Here is a 15,381-nt window from a genome sequence, read left to right as displayed (position 1 = left end):
AAGGGACGTGCAGTGCTTGTGTGGCACAGGTGTGCTGGGTGTGCTGCTGTGGTTGTGCAGCACAGGTGTGCTGGGTGTGCTTCATATGCTCTGGCTCTGCCAAAAACGGTCGGCTGCCAGCCCTCGGCTGGGATCTTGTGTTCGGGCAGGCAGGTCAGGGAGCAGCAGCCCCTCTGCCTGAAGGCTGCAGGAGCTTCCCCATGGACAGGAGTGTCCAGCCGGGCCAGTGACGCCCCGGGCAGGAAGAAGCAATCCCCGGTCAGGACTGTCCCTGGGGCAGGGGTGCCACCACGTAAGACAGCATCCCGCGGCAGGAGCGTCCCGGGGCAGCAACATCCCCAGGCAGGAGGGCGCGTCCCAGGGCAGGAGCATCCCCGTGTGGCAGGAGCATCCCTCCCGGGCAGGAGCCTCTCCCGTGGTGAGAGCATCCCCGGGGAGCAGCGTCTCCGAGCAGGACAGTTTTCGGGGCTGGGGCTGCGCCGCGCTCCGCCCGCCCGCGCGGTGCCGGTCGGTGCCGTATGGGAGGAGCCACCGGGCACCGCCGCCCCTGCGCCCCCCCCGCCGCATTTGGCGGCCGCCGCCGCGGAGCAGGGCGCGGGGGGGGATGATGGATCCGCGGCTGCGGCTGCTGACGCCCCGCGCCCGCCTGCCCGCCGTCAATGGAGGAGGACGCTGAGACCCGCAAGATCAGCAGCAGTTTCCTGCGCGACCACAGCTATGCCACGGAAGGTGAGCCCGGCCCGCAGCCCCCGGCCCGCCCGCAGCAGGTGAGGCCGCCCCGCAGCGGCCCCGGCCCCCGCCCGCCCCGCCGCGCATCGCTCCGCGCCCTCCCCGGCGGCTGTCCCGGGACCGGCCCCGCTGCCCCGGCCCGGGCTGGCCGGCCCCACGGCGGCGGCCCCGGGGGTTCGGTGCGGGCGCGGCGAAGCCGCTGCGGTGACTCAGCAGCGCCGGTGTCGCTGGGTGGGCTCCCCGGGGCCGGGCCGGTCCCCCGGCGGGGAGGGGGCGCTGAGCCGGGGCACCGAGAGCCGCCGCCGCAGCGCTCGGGATGCAGCCGCCCCCAGCCCCGCCGGGCCCCTCCCGGAGCTCCTGCGCCTTCGCTCCTCCGGCTCCGGGAGAAAGGGGGGTCCCGACCCCCCGACAAACCCTTCCCCGCCGGAGCGCAGTCCGCGGGGCCGGAGGGATGCGGGCGGCGGCCGCGGCTCCAGATGGGCTCCCCAGCCCCTGAGGGCGTTCGCGGTGCTGCAGGTGGCTGAAGCCGCTGTGGGGTGCGGGAATACGGCAGACGCTGGTGCAGATCTCGTCAGTGGAGCAGTGGTTTAGGGGTTGTTTTCAGTACAAGCTGCTTCGGGAAGGTGTAGTGAAGTGCATTCCGACTGGTGCTTTGCAGATGCAAAGGAGATGCCAAGGCTGTTGCACATGGATAATGTCACAGCCCTGGTGAGGCTCATGGTGCATTGAAAGTGGTTTCCCATAATAGCTCAAGAGCAGAGAAGATGGTGTGGCCATGTTCGGTTCAGGCATCAGAACATGAGCTCAGCCTGCACATGCTGCTGCAGCCACCACAAAGGCATCCCCAGCAGAGAGGGGTGAAGGAGGGATGGGGATGGAGCTGCTGTTGCCTCTGCTGTCTTCCCTGGTAGCTGAAGAGCTGTCAACTTCACATCAGCTTTGCCACAACCTCCCTTTGCTCTCTGGCTTCAGGAGGAAAGTGCAGCTGGTGTAAAGCAAAACCGAACCCCCACCCTTTCTGGTAGCACTGACTCCTTCAATGAGCTTCAAAAACCAGACTCCATACCAGAGTCTGAGCAGCTTATTCATAGCTTAATTAGTAGCCAAAGAGGCTTTCACTTACTGTGTCATCCTCATGAGACTTGGAGGAAGCCAGACTTTGGGAATTTTGTCACATGGCTAACGGAGGGTTTATCTAGTGGAAAATCTTTGGCTTGATATAGTAATAGAAAGCTTTGAATACCTGATGAGCCAAAGAAATCAGGTTTTTTTGTTGCTTGTGTGTAGCTGGAATGCGAGTGTTCAGTGTGACAGCCCCCAGGTGCTGGGGAGGGCTTGTCCTGGGGCACCCCTGGCTCTGCTGCTCTGCTTGGGAGTCTCACCCTGAGGGCCTGGGGTCCAGCAGGACGTGCTGCCGGGCCAGGTGCTGCTGCACGGTGGAGCTGAGTGGGCAGACCTGCCCTGGGCTGAGTGATGGACCTGTGGAGGCCACACCACGCTGACGTTTCTGCTGGGAGGGGTGGTGTGGTGCTTCCAGGAGGGTGCTGTGGCCAGGATGGGACTGAGCTCCCAAACCTCCCAGCTCTCTGGCTCACATCTCCATGTGCTGTGCTCGCTGAAGGATGATTTTGCTGTTGCTGCATTCTGAAAGGCAGCTTCAACAGCCAGCAAATGTAAAATGAGGCTATAGCTACCTTATTGTGACCTGCTGAGAGCTCAGGTTTCCTGGTGGGGAAGGGTGGAGGGTAGAGATGGGCCCGCAGTGATTTCTGCCGGTGAGCTGGGAAGGCTGTGGATTTTCAGTGGTAAGATCCAGTCTGTCTGTAGTCTGTGGCTGTATGCTGGCATTTTCAGAAGGACCTTGTGCGTCGTACTAGGGAACCACAGCAATTCTCTCAGTGGAAATGAAACAGACAGAGGCATTTGTGCCGTAGATGACCGAATCAGCTGCTGTGATCCCTGCTAAGGCGGCAGGGCAGGGGGAAGTGCAGGAGGGGATTTAATGGCTGTGGATCAGCTGGGAGTTTTTCTTCCCTTCGTGCTGTATAGAACTCCTGACTCCATGCGGTGGTTCTGCTTAGAAGGAGGATGACTGCACTTTGAAATGGTAGATTCTACTAAGATAAAAAAATTGAGTTTTATTTTTTCCTACATGTGAAAGCAGCATATGCCTAAAAAGCTGTGGTATCTGGTTTAAAAAGAAGAAAATCCTTCCAAATGCTGTGCAGCAAGTGCAGACTTGCTTTGGAAATGAAGGTGTCTCTGGTGTGTCAGCTGAGGGAAATAGCCGGTTATGTAATTTGATTTAGTGAAGTGTCGTTGTCACTTAAATAGGTCTGGTATTTTCATGCAAATGTGGGGTGAGGATGGTATTTCACAAGTGCACATTTGAATGCCTTGTTCTCGTGCAGCTCAGCGTATTGCTGAGAAGAAACGGGGCCCTTGTACTAATTCGACTCTGGTTGCCAGGGAGGTGCTGAGGTGCAGCCCACGTCCCCAGCTGGGTCACAAGGTCTGCCGGGCACAGGGAGCAGGGCGAGTGGGTTCCAGGGCAATGCCAGCTCAGACCTCAGAGTACTGCTGCAGAACAGCAGATCTCACATGAAAAATGTCCAGAAAATATGCTTGATTTGTTGTTTTGCTTCAATCTATCTTCATTGGCAATTCTGCTGAGTGCCCCGCCAAAAGTAGGACAAATTGAGACATTTGAATACAAACAACCATTGGTGCAGCTTCCATTTCCAGCTGTGCTTTTTGGAGATGTGGCCCTAAGGGTCCTTCATGGGGAGGTGGCCTGGCCAGGTGGTTGTGGTGTTGGAGAAGGATCCTTGGGAGCGCTCATGTCCCGTGGCCATGGTGTGGGGCCCCTCTGGGGACCATCCTGGCACCCCCTGAGGGATGTCCGTGTTTCCCAATGGCTCTGCCAAGGGACCTTCTCCCCGGCAGGCACGGGGCTGACCCTGCTGGAGCTGCATGGCCTTGGGGGTGTGCCAGGGCTGATCCTGGCAGGACAGTCATGACACCTTGCAGCCGCTCCTGGGCCACTGCATGGCTGCTGCCTGCACCTTTCCCTGGGTCTGGCTAATGCCCCTGCAAGTCTTTAATCTCCTGAGGGAGTGTTTCCCAAACCGAGTAGGTTTTGCTGTTGTGAAATCTATCACTAAGCCTTTATTTCCTTTTCCTGCTTTAATCTTGTTACTCCCTCTGTAACTCTTTGTCAGCATCTCAGTCATTCCCATCCTACCTGTATCCCTGCCCTGCCATGGTGCTGCAGGAAGGGGCCCTGATGCCAAGGAAGTTTGCCTCGAGCTCTCTGTGGAACAGTGGTTGCTTTTTTAAAAATCTGCAGGTAGTCTCAAGGAAAGCACCAAGTGAAACATTTCCCAGTGCTGGATTAGGGCAAGAGCTGTTGGGTATTTCTGTTGTTGCAAACGATGCAGGTTGTTTTTTGGAGATCATCTGGGTTGAGATTTAATTAATCCGGGAACCTCTGTGAAGTTGTTTTGTCACATGAGTACTTTGGTTACGAAACACAGTCACATCCTTTCTGCTTTTTATTTATACACGTGTACTGTGTTTAGACATCCCTTCCTGTTTCTGAGCCTGTGCTCCCCCAGGTGGGAAGGACCCACAGACACGTGGGTCCGTCCCTTATTCTGTCTCACATAGGATCTCTGCAGAAGCACAGCATAACTCAACTGTTTGCAGTGCTCTGCATCAAAGCCGATTTGGGGATGCTTTAATCTACAGATTAATGAGAGCAGAGACGTGCCTAGGGACTCTGTAATCTAGAGATTACTGAGAGGACTGGGAGCAGGTAATGATGTGACTGACCCACTGCAGATGGACTGTGAGGAGGGTGCCTGGTCACTGCTGATGGCTTGCATCTGTCTCTGTCCCCTCAATTCTGTGCAAGAACCAAGCTGTTGCCTCTCCAGTGCTGGGGAAAGCTGGGTCACTACCAGCAGGCACCAAAGCACCTGGAGGGGTCTGGCCTTACGACCTGGAGTTACCCTGGTCCCTGCTGCTGTGGGGTCTGCAGCTGCAGCAGGGCAGAACCCAGCACTGGTCAGGCCCTCAAGCCCAGGACCCCGAGCTATGCTGTGGGTGCTTGCAGGTGATCCTTGGGGTGCCAGCCAGGACTGCCCCATCATCAGGTTTTGAAATGGAACTGAGGGCCTTGGTGGAGTGGTCAAGATTTACTAAATGTAGAGAGACCACCTCTGGCTGATGAGCCCCCAGAACATTGCAGAGGGTAGGAGAATATTAGTGGAAACGTTGCTGGTTGCTGTTTGTGTATCAGCTGTTGTCTGTTGGAGACAGGATGCAGGATGGGATGCCCTCCTCATCTGACCCACAGGAGCAGATTGCTTCTGCTTGTGGGAGCAGGAGTCTGCAGGGCTGTGCCAAACCCCTGACGCCTCCTCCCAAAAGAGCTGGTGAGATCTGGTGCCTGTGGAAGGTCAGTAGGTGGGAGGGCTTAGTGCCGTGGCAGACAAGGTAATCATCAGCTTCCCTAACTCTGCAAGCTGGAGCAGAGGTGTACCCCTGCCGGCAGGCTTAGAATCATAGAATCATTAAGGTTGAAAAAGACCTCCAAGATTATTGAGTCCAGACTTGCTTCTTAGCGATTGGCTGGGGGAATAAATGCTTGTGGAAAAAATCCTTTGAGAATATGCGTGCCAGCTGCCGGATCACTCGGAAGCGCTGCTGCCTGAGCGGGTGCCTCTCACACCGCGGTGAGAGGTGCGTGTCGGCTGCTGCGGAGGTGAGCTCGGCTGAGCCGCGCACGCAGCGGGGCCGAGGCGTGTTGGCCGGGCAGGATGCTGATCAGGCAGCTTAAAAATAGCGGCTGCTTCTCGCTGCTCCTCCCCACGGCGGCTGTGCGGCGCTCGCTGCGATGTGCTGAGCCGGCACAAAGCCCCAGCTGCGGGCAGGGCTGCCCCGGGGCTCGGGCAGCGCGGGGGGGAGCGCCGGGGCACCTACCGGGGCTCCGGGCACTGCCAGGGGGCACCCCGGGCTCTGGGCACGCTGGGGAGTGCCCAGGCAGCCCAGACACGTACCGGGGCTCCGGGCAGCTGGTGCGGGTGCTGTACAGCCACTCTGCGGGAGCTGACCAAAAGACCCCCAGCGTTCTGACCTCAGCATCCCTGTGCAGAGCTGCTGTGACGGCAGGGCAGCTGGCAGCCCTGGGCAGTGGCACCTGAGCTCTTTGCAGCCCTCCCAAAATCCCATCACTTGGGCAGCTGGCGCTTTCCCTGCCCTGCAGAGGGGCAGCTGAGGCACAGCGAACCTGGGACTGGCCTGGGCCTGACCCCAGCGCTCTGGGGAAGGGTGAGATGCCACCGTGGCCACCTGCTCCAACACCTGGGCACTGGGGGCCAGATGTGTGCACATTGTTGTGTTGTTTGTGTGCTGTCAGGAGTGCTGTCCCCAGCTCACCTCCCTGCCATCCTCCCAGAAAAGGTGTGATTGAGCTGTTGGAGTCAATGTCCTCTTTGAGGGCAGCAATTGATGTTTGGTTGATGTTTTTTGCTGAGGCATTATGCACCGGATTTCTTGAGGGAAAGGGTTGCCCTGTCTGACCCAGGGGGTCCTGGGATGGGGCAGGTGGCTGTGTGGTTTTCTGGGGTTTCTGTTGTTTTCGTTTTCAGCTTTTATCTGCCTAAGCCTCCAGCAGCACAGCCCTCACTGCAGCTCCAGCTCAGGGTTTCAGGTTGAGCTTACAGAGGGTGTTGTGGTTCTCTGAGGTGCACTTGGGAAGTGCCAGGCAGGTCAGGAGCTCTGTGCTGTGACCACAGGAAGCTGCAGGGACCCGGCAGCCGGGCTCAGGGAGAGCAGAGTGGCTTCCAGGCAGCTGAATACCCAGAAGGGTCCTGCCCCCCTGGCAGTGCTGCTTGTCTGCGTTGCACAGAACTGTTGTGCAGCCTTTTTGTCTCCCCCACAGCCTGTTTCCTCACTTCCTCGGGTGCCACGAGTCTGCTCTTGGACCACCTCTTCTAATGTCATGCTAAGGCAGGTCCTGGGAATGGAAATGTAACTGGAATATAAACCAGAAACCAAAGCAGCCGATTAATCCCTCATTTTGATCTGCTGTGTCCTGCATTTCAGCTGATTCCCTGGTGTGGTCATAAAACATAACCATTATCTCAGCTTCCCCAATGTGCAAACAAATTGCTGTGATTTTCCTATGCTTGGATCAGTCCATATTCATATTCTCTGAACAACAATAAAACATTAATGGAGATAAAGACTGTTATCTCCCTCATGTCTATTTTGTCATTAGAATAACAACTTTAAATATTAAGAGTGCTGAGATTTATAATACCAAGCCTGCTCAGCAAAAATAAATCATGTTTCATAGAGCACATTACCATTTATTGCTGCTGTATTATCTGAAGCCAAGAGTGGGTGTTAACCCTGTGATAACGTCCTCAAAGGGGATTTTAAATAATTTTGTAGTTTAATTTAAAAATTCTGTTGACTGCCTGGTTTCATCTGCAACTCATTTTAGTGCAAGGGGTATTAAAGCTGGACCTCTCCAAATGCTGATAACGAGCTCGCTGAGATGTGCAAGAGTGGGGCAAGTGCTGAACCCTGAAATGGCTCCTGGTTCAGCTGTGGCTTCAGTGAACCCAGCCCAACACAGCCACACAAGCAGGGCTCCCTAAATGTGCTCGCTTTCAAGGTGTTGTAGACTTTGGAAGACCAATGCATTTTTAAAGTTTCATCTTGGTGTTTTCATTCTTGGTACCTGGGTCCTCATCAGCTGATAGCGAGCTCATGGCAAGAGAGATGTGTCTCAGTTGTGATTTGACGTGTGACCTGAGCTGGTGTGGCTCCACAGTCAGAGCCCTTGTGGTCCTGCCCTGCTCTCACCCTGCCCTGGCACCCTGGCTGCTGTTGGGGATGGAGCAATGCTGTGACACAGGAGTGCCCAGTGATGGTCAGCCAGCTCCAGACCGATGTTCTGGGTGTCCCCTGCTTGCTGCAGCTGTGTTACAGTGGTGGTGCTGCCCCGACTGCCTTGGCAGAGCTGGGGGCAGTGCTTGGGCCCCTGTCTGTGTACCTCTGTGTCACCAGGCAGCCCTGAAATGAGCAGTGCAGCCCTGGTGCCGAGTTATCTGGCATTTCCTGGCATTGCCTTTGTTAGCTCTGTGAGTGAAGGCAAGGTGGTTGGAGCCTGGGGAGCAGCAGCTTCCCTGAGGAGTGGCAGGCATTGACCAAACACCATGTGCAGTGCCTGACTGCCCATTCCTGCAGCAGCCTGGCAGCTGGGGAGCAGGGGTGGCAGATCCCTTCCCTTGTCGTGAGCGAGAAGGGGCCCAGGTCACAGAGTGCAGGGGCAGCAGCCCTTAAATCTGTCTCACCACAGAGCTCAGACTGATGGTGCTGGATGTTGACCAGTGTTGGGGAGGCTGTAGCTTGTTTGACACCTGGCTCCTACATTAAACTCACACAGGTACACTGTGCACATCACTAGGTGTTTGCTCTTGCGTGTTTGTGGGGCAGCTCCTGCACTCACCTGCTGCCAGGAAGAGTGCCCATCCCAGGCCTGGTGCTCCAGGGGCACTGGAGCCCTTTGAAAGGTGCCTGGAGACCTGCAGTGTCCAGATGTGCAGGTGGGAGGCTGTTCAGCCAGCATGGAGTCCCAAGCAAACAAGCTTTGCTTCCCTGGGATCCCCCCTCTCTGCAGATCCCTGAGGTACTGTCCTGAAGGTGAGGTGCATGGCATGGCCCCTTGAGGCAGGAGGAGCACCAGAGGCAGCTCACCCACCTGCACCTGCCTGTGGATGGGACATGCCTGCTGCTCCTAGTTCCACTGGAAATCCCTATAATGACTAGGGGGACCCTAGATGGGGTCTGCTGCTGGAGGTTGGATGTCAGCACTGGTGGAGGTTGCTCCAACCTCAGCTGGCAAGGTTGGAGCAATGGAAACATGGAAACATGCATCTCTGTGGGATCTGGGGAATGGAAGAGAGAGAATTAGAGAGGCTGTTTTGGAGAGCCCTCCCTCACAATCCCTAAATAAACTTGGCCTTCGTTTCAGCAGGCTGACAGATTCTTAATTATAATAACAGCGTGAGCAGTGTTGCTTTGTAACTGGTTCCCCATTGAACATTTCTGGCTAGCAGCAATGGTGTGCCAGATGTCTGCCTGTGATTGCCTCTGCTTGGGAAGATCTGTTCGGGTAACGCTCTCAGCTGGAGGATACGAGTCATGCAGGGATCCAGGGGCAGGCTGGTTCTTTCCCTGATTTCTTGGCAGAAGCCAGAGTCCCACCAGAATCTTCACAAGCGTCTCTGCAGCAGTTTCCTTCTACAGAATCGCTCTCTTTGAAGGCACCAGAGCAAACAGGGACCTGCACCTCTCAGCAGTGACAAACTGTTGAGTTTTGGCTAAGTTTTGGTGATGGTGCTTCTCCACCCTGGCCTTAGGTGAGGGCTCTGGTCTGGGGGTTTGTGCAGCCACCAGACCCAGCACGATTTCCATCTGTAGGCCACGGCTGGAGCCCTGCAGTGTTGGGACCCTGCCTGCCCCTGGTGATGGCTGTGAGTCCCAGGAGCTTTGCTGGCTTTGCTCAGCCATGCTCTGGGCTGTGAGCTGTGCTTCTGCTGTGCTCTTTGTGTTGAGTGGAAAGCAGCCAGGGGATGGGCCGGGGGCTGGAGGCACAGCCACTGTGGGCAGCCTCTGGACTCCTGCTAGCAAGTGTGTTATGGTGATGGAGCAAACCCAGTGCTGGTGGGCTGTCGTGCTGCTGGCACCCAGAGGTACCCGAGGGAAGCCCCTCTGCCCCTGTGGAGCTCAGCACAAGCTCTCCTGCAGCAGAGACCTGGCTATGCACACTGTCATTTGGCAACTTGATGTAAGGTTTTTCATTAGGAGCCCTGCAAGGTGCAGCAGTGAGGTGTTACTGAAGGAGCAACTCCAGCTATAACAGGGTGTTCGGCTTTTTGATGGAAGTCATCAGGCAGAAAAACACTGGGCATAAAAACAAAGCCAGAGATCAGTACCTGTGGCACTAAAAGGTCAAATTCACCCAAGATTGTGAAGATGATGCTGTGCAGAGATTTCCTCTAGCTGGGGCTGTTTCTGGTGACCGTGAGGCCAGATCCATGTCTCCCATGGATCTTTAGATGGTCAGAGTCCCTCATCGTTGCTATCAGTGGCAACAGTTTCTGCTGACAGGCTGGTTTGGAGGTCAGCCTGAGCCAGGCGCTTGGGAATTCCATCTGGGTGTAGCCTAGAAGGGAGAAGAGCAGCTCTTGGTTCTCCTCCAACACACCTCCACTAGCAGCTCTCAGAGCACTTCATAAACAGGATCAAACAGATGCCAGCTGGGCATGGGTCTTGCTTTGAAGCTGGAGCTGGAGTCTGCCCTGTTTCCTCGTTTGCATGGGGCTCTGGGGAGGACACTGAAGTCTTGTCATATTTGGACATTTGATCGAATATAAGAACTTTCTAATTAGGATGTTTATGAGTTAATCACATGTGACACTTGATTTGCTCCCTGCTGCAAGCCTGAGATGTGTGTGAGGATGTGGGGAAGTGGATCATCCTTTTTTTGGCTTTGTGTCACCCTAATGCATTATCTCCATCTGGTTGTCTCCTCCCTCCTTGTGTCCCTCAGCTGGAAGTGTGTACCAGTGGCTATTAATAGATGAATCCTGCAACAGTCTGTTCTTGCAGATGGGATTCTCGGCTTCTGAAGCCTAAAACTCATTACAAATAAAGCAATACACTGTGTGGTCCTTAATACAATTAGCCCTGCTCTAAGTTGGGCTCTCAGGGCCAAATGCTGCTGTCAGTTTCCATGTGAAGGTTGTCTGGGAGTGTCATGGCCTGTAGATCCCAACCCACATGTTCCCTTGCCCTGGCTGATGATGGACACAGCCACAGTGCTTTGTCTGCTAAATACAGGTGTGAGACCCTGTCCCTGTCATCTCTGGCTCTGGGATCCCAGTGTCCTGCGTGCTTCACAGGGACGGGAGGACTGTGGTTCTACATGTCTGTGTTGCAGAAGGATGTTGTCTTTTGAGGTCTTTGACTTACCACCTGTCCTACCAGCTCCTTGAACAGCCAAACCCAGCCCCAGTGCAAGGGCTCCTCTCTGCACCAAGGCTCTCTCTCAGGCAGGCAGATGCCATCTCCCCCTTTCTGGTGGGCTATCCTACCTGTGGAAGGAGGCAGCAGGACAGAGGAATGTTCACAGGCGTTTTGGGGACCCCTTTTCTCAGGGCTGAGCAGCTGTGAATGGAAGAGCCCACGTGGCAGTGGGCAGCTGTGTCTCCGCTGTGCATGCCTGTGTGCTCGGCTGCACACACACACACACATCTTGTCACCACCTCCAGTGAACCTTCTGCCTGCTGGGCTTGGAGTCGTGACTCTTGCCTTTTTCTTGCACTCATCCCTGCCCCTTCCCAGCTCCCCAGCTTCTCATGGGGCAAGCGGGTCCAGCCATGGGCCTGCTGATGTGGGAGCAGCAGGAGAGTGGAGCAGGGTGAGCCAGAGCCCTCCTTCCAACGCAGGAGGAAAGATCCTGCACAGAACTGCCAGAAATTGCTCCAAATTGTGCTCATGTCTGGTGTGTTTGCCTTTGCCAGGGACCCCAGCAGCCTGGCCAGCCAGAGGGGCTTTGGAGTACTATTCTTAAAGGCTTTGTTTCTTTAATTAAGAGGGCTCTGCTTTCTCTTGAGAAAGGAAGCTGTGAGGCTGTTTTCAGACTCATTTTACCGTGCCTGGTGTGTTCTGGAGGGACACATCTCATCAGGAATGCTCACGTTCCCATGTGCAGGAAGTATCTGTCGTGTCAGGCCGGGTGTCTTGCCCTGGCTCAGCATTCGCTTCTTGCCCGACTTCTTTGGTGTTTTATGCTGTGGCTTGACCCAGGGAGTGCCCACTGCAGTGGGCATGGCCAGTGCCAGCCCTCCTCTCCAAACAGGGCACCAGCTCTGCTTTGCAGTGCTTTGTCCCACAGCGCTGGTGGAATATGTGCTCTTCACTTCCCTGGCTGGGAGTGATTTTCCTGCTCCAGGGAGGAGCCGTGCCCTGGTTTGAGGTACCAGTATACAGCACAATTCCAGACTTGGGAGGCACTTTGTTCTTGATCTCCTGATAGCTGCTGCTTCACCAAACCTCTTTCTTCCCCTGCCATCTGTTTCTGACAATGTGCAAAGTTATTGATGAGGTGATGAAATCAGAGGACTAGGGTTTGCCAGAAAAAGGGTTTTTTCCTCTGCATATGCACTCTCAGGCCTTCACATGAAAGCAACGCCCTGGGAAACCTGTGTGTCAGGCTCAGGGCAGCAGCTGCTGGGCTGGGGGTCTCATGAGTAGAGGGTCCAGACAGTCCCTTCTCCGTGCACGTGCAGGCCTGGGAGGAGGTGTGGGTGGTAATTAGCAGTAGAAAAATGCACCATGATATCATCCTGGAGAGCTGTCCCCGCTGGGTGCTCAGTGCACACTCTGTGTGCTCCCACCATCGCTGCCTCCCCTGTCAGCCTGCTCACATGCAGCTGGGCTGGCTTGCTGGACTTAGCCTTTGTTAGCCCTTGGCAGTGCTATTTGGAGGCTGGAAGGCTATTTTAGGTATATTTAATTACAGAGTTTTCTTGCTTAGTGAATAGCTGCAGTTATTAACATGCAGTGGAAAGGGTTACAGGAGATGGCAAATATTCAAGGCATCCTTTTGTCCTGTCCTCCAAAAGACAGAGAAAACAGTTACATTTATCAGCAAGTGCTGTTTTCTGACTAGCAGAGTTTGAAAGCAGTTTTCTCTGTTTCTTCTACTTTTCAAAAGCCATTGATTTTCGCAGTGTTGCAATTAGAAAACAAGCCTATAAACTGATGTATTCCTGCATTTTAAAACGGACTTTCAGTCTCCTGCTGTCTTTTTATTGGTTTCCCAGCCCTGCTGAATGTTGCTTAAGTCAGCATGTTGTAATTGGCCTGTGGAGATCCAGGTCTGGCTGGTGTCACTTAAAACCCAAATGGCTTTGCAATAATGTCAGTGTTTCTGGACTTCCTGCACAGGAGCAAAGGTGCCCACTCCTGCACGGCTTGTGCTGCAGCTGTATTGACTGGGAGCACTTGGCTAATCGCTTCCTGTAATTAAATTCTTCACTAAGAATAAAGTTAATCTTCTCAGAGCATATAAAACCTGACCCGCAGCCTGAGCAGGCAGAAATGCTGCTGTTTATAGGCACCTTTATCCAAGGGCCCATTCCCAAAGCAGAAGCAATTGGGATAATTAGATATTCCTTGTCCTGAGTCAGGGATATATAATAATGAACTATAAGTGACATGGTGGTTTTCTGCTTGAGGTTCCATAGACTCCTGAGGTTGGAAGGGACCATTTTGCCCATTCCTCCTGACTCTGGTAAGACACCACTGAGCCCTGGGTATGTGATGGGATCACCAGTTCTCCTTGTCAGGGTGTTGGGCTGGCTGGGGCTTTGTTGGGTTTTAAAGTTTTTTAGATTTGCATTTTCTCTGTTTGCTGATGCTCAGTAAGTTTGGCAGAGAGAAATGGATGAGACTTTCCCCAACTTTTTTCTCTTTGTTTACACAAACACATTAATAAACTAATTGCCCAAATCCTTGCTGGCTGGCAGAAGCATTAAGCTTGCTATAGGCCACTGACTTAAACCATATGGTTTGGTCCCAAGGCTTCTTTGGGTTTTTAGAAGAGGTTTAAAAAGTGCCTGTTTGCATCATCTTGAAACATTAACATTCCAAGCACAAACAGTTTTGCATAATTTATTACTCTCACTGTAGCTTTGCTCATACTCCGAAGTTCAGCTTCAAAGTACTGCATCCTCACTCCTCATTATTTATGTACAGCAAAAACAAAACAACATTCAGTGCCAAACAGGCATTGCTGTGTTCCATTGGATGGAGAAACTCAGACTTCTTCTGTGGCCATATCATTTCTTGTTCAATTATTAAGAGCCAAATTCAGAAGGAAGGTAACTTTTCCAGCATCCTTTCCTGGAATGCAGGAGTGCTTCTGGGGAGAAAGTTTGTGGTACCAGGAGGGTGCCAGGTACTTGCCATCAGCTGTTCAATTTGGACAATTACAGTACATTTGTCAGTTCCACTTCTATTCAGAGCGAAATCCACTTGCCAGTTCTCACACCCTGTTTCAGTGCAGCAGGATTTCATCAGCAAACAGTGTCAGTGGTGCCCAAAAGGACTGGGCTAATGTCAATTCCCATGGTTTATTTTGTAATAACCCTTATCTTTGCAGCAGATATTGTATCTGAAATCAGAAATGTGGGTGAAACATGCAGCCATGCCCCGGTGAGGGGAGTGTTAGGGAGAACTCGGAAGCAGAACCCTGGCCTGCTTCACTGTGAAACCTGGTGTGCAGTAGGGTTCCCCCACCAGTATCTGGGGTTCCTGCCCATCAGGTCTGCCCCAGCTGATGGACTGGCATGCAGAGCACTGGGCAGAGGCTCTCATGGTCTGCACTCCTCCCATCATTGTGCAGATATGGGTACCAGGAAGATGTCAGCCACTGCATTAGATGGGGGCTGAATAAATCAGTGTGCATGGACCATTGAACCTCTTTGTTGTAAAACAAATGGCCTGTGGTCAGTTAATCATATAAAGAAACATCTCCCAGACCTCATAAGTACTAAATCCTCTTGCAGTTTCATAAACAGAATCTCTGTTAAAATATGGGGAAATTACAATCTGGAGCAGTGGTTAGAGATGTGGATGCCACATACTGTGGGGAAAAGGAGCAAGAGATTTTTTTATTTTCTTGCAAAAGTCTTGTCTCTCTCTCGTGTGAACCATCCCTTTGCCTTGAGCTCCCAGGTCTCCTTGTGCTGCTCACCTGTGCTTGCCATGCCTGCCCAGCCCTGCCAGGTGCTGAGGGAGCCCTGCAGGGGACAGCACGTGTCCTGCTGCTGGCCCAGGGTGTCCTTGTCCATGGCTGGTGGCTGTGGAGCCTGCAGTCCCCCAGTCTCACAGCCACTGGGTGGGAAGCCCGTGGGCTCTCAGCCTCCGTGGCCTGAAGGAGGGCTGGCAGCAGCCTGGGGCCCCTGGCCCCTGCTTTGTCCTGGCTTTGCCCCTTCCATGTGACATGGCCATCTCGGTACTGATAAATCCCTTTTGTTTCCTGCCCTCCTTCCTCCCTGCTGGAAGGGAAATCAGTGTGCTGGAAGGTTGCCTGTTCTGATGGTAACTCCCAAAGTCTGTCCACCCTCTGCTGCAGTGCCGTCCCCACTGCTCTGTGGTGAGTGCCAGACAAGTGGGAGCAGGAGGAGGTCACAGATTCACTCAGTTGGTTGTATGCAGATTTACCTAATTCTGTGTTAAATGGCTTTGAGGTGGCTCCCAGCCATGTGAAGCTGGGCTCTCTGGGCCGTGTCCAAGGGGGCAGCTACCTTCCCATAGCACCTGTCTGCTTGGCCTGTGGTCCCTGAACATCCATTTCTTCTGCTGAAGGCCTGGAATTGATGTCTGTTGCTCTTCCCTCATGATTTAAAACAAACCCCCTAACTGTGGTGTCCCAATTTGCAGTTCGTGTCTCAAGAAAGTGGCTCTTATGTGCTGCCAGCCCTCAGCACGTTCACTTGTTAAATTATGCACATGCTAATGAAGTGTGAAAATCAGCCAAATAACAACTCTCTGTAATCGCTT

General features: G+C 53.9%; 1 protein-coding gene across 1 annotated transcript in view; it reads left to right on the top strand.

Moving 5' to 3' along the window:
• Positions 1–619: 619 nt before the first annotated feature.
• The window catches only part of PPP2R2B (protein phosphatase 2 regulatory subunit Bbeta), a 39,478-nt gene continuing 24,716 nt past the window's right edge, over positions 620–15,381 (top strand). Inside the window, exon 1 of the mRNA XM_050979791.1 lies at positions 620–729. Within this exon, the coding sequence (XP_050835748.1) occupies positions 660–729 (70 nt within the window). The 5' untranslated portion in view covers positions 620–659. The remainder of the gene's footprint in view (positions 730–15,381) is intronic.

Source organism: Serinus canaria, chromosome 13 (assembly GCF_022539315.1).
Source record: "Serinus canaria isolate serCan28SL12 chromosome 13, serCan2020, whole genome shotgun sequence".
NCBI classification, from domain to species: domain Eukaryota; kingdom Metazoa; phylum Chordata; class Aves; order Passeriformes; family Fringillidae; genus Serinus; species Serinus canaria.
This window is presented reverse-complemented; position numbering and strand designations above follow the sequence as displayed.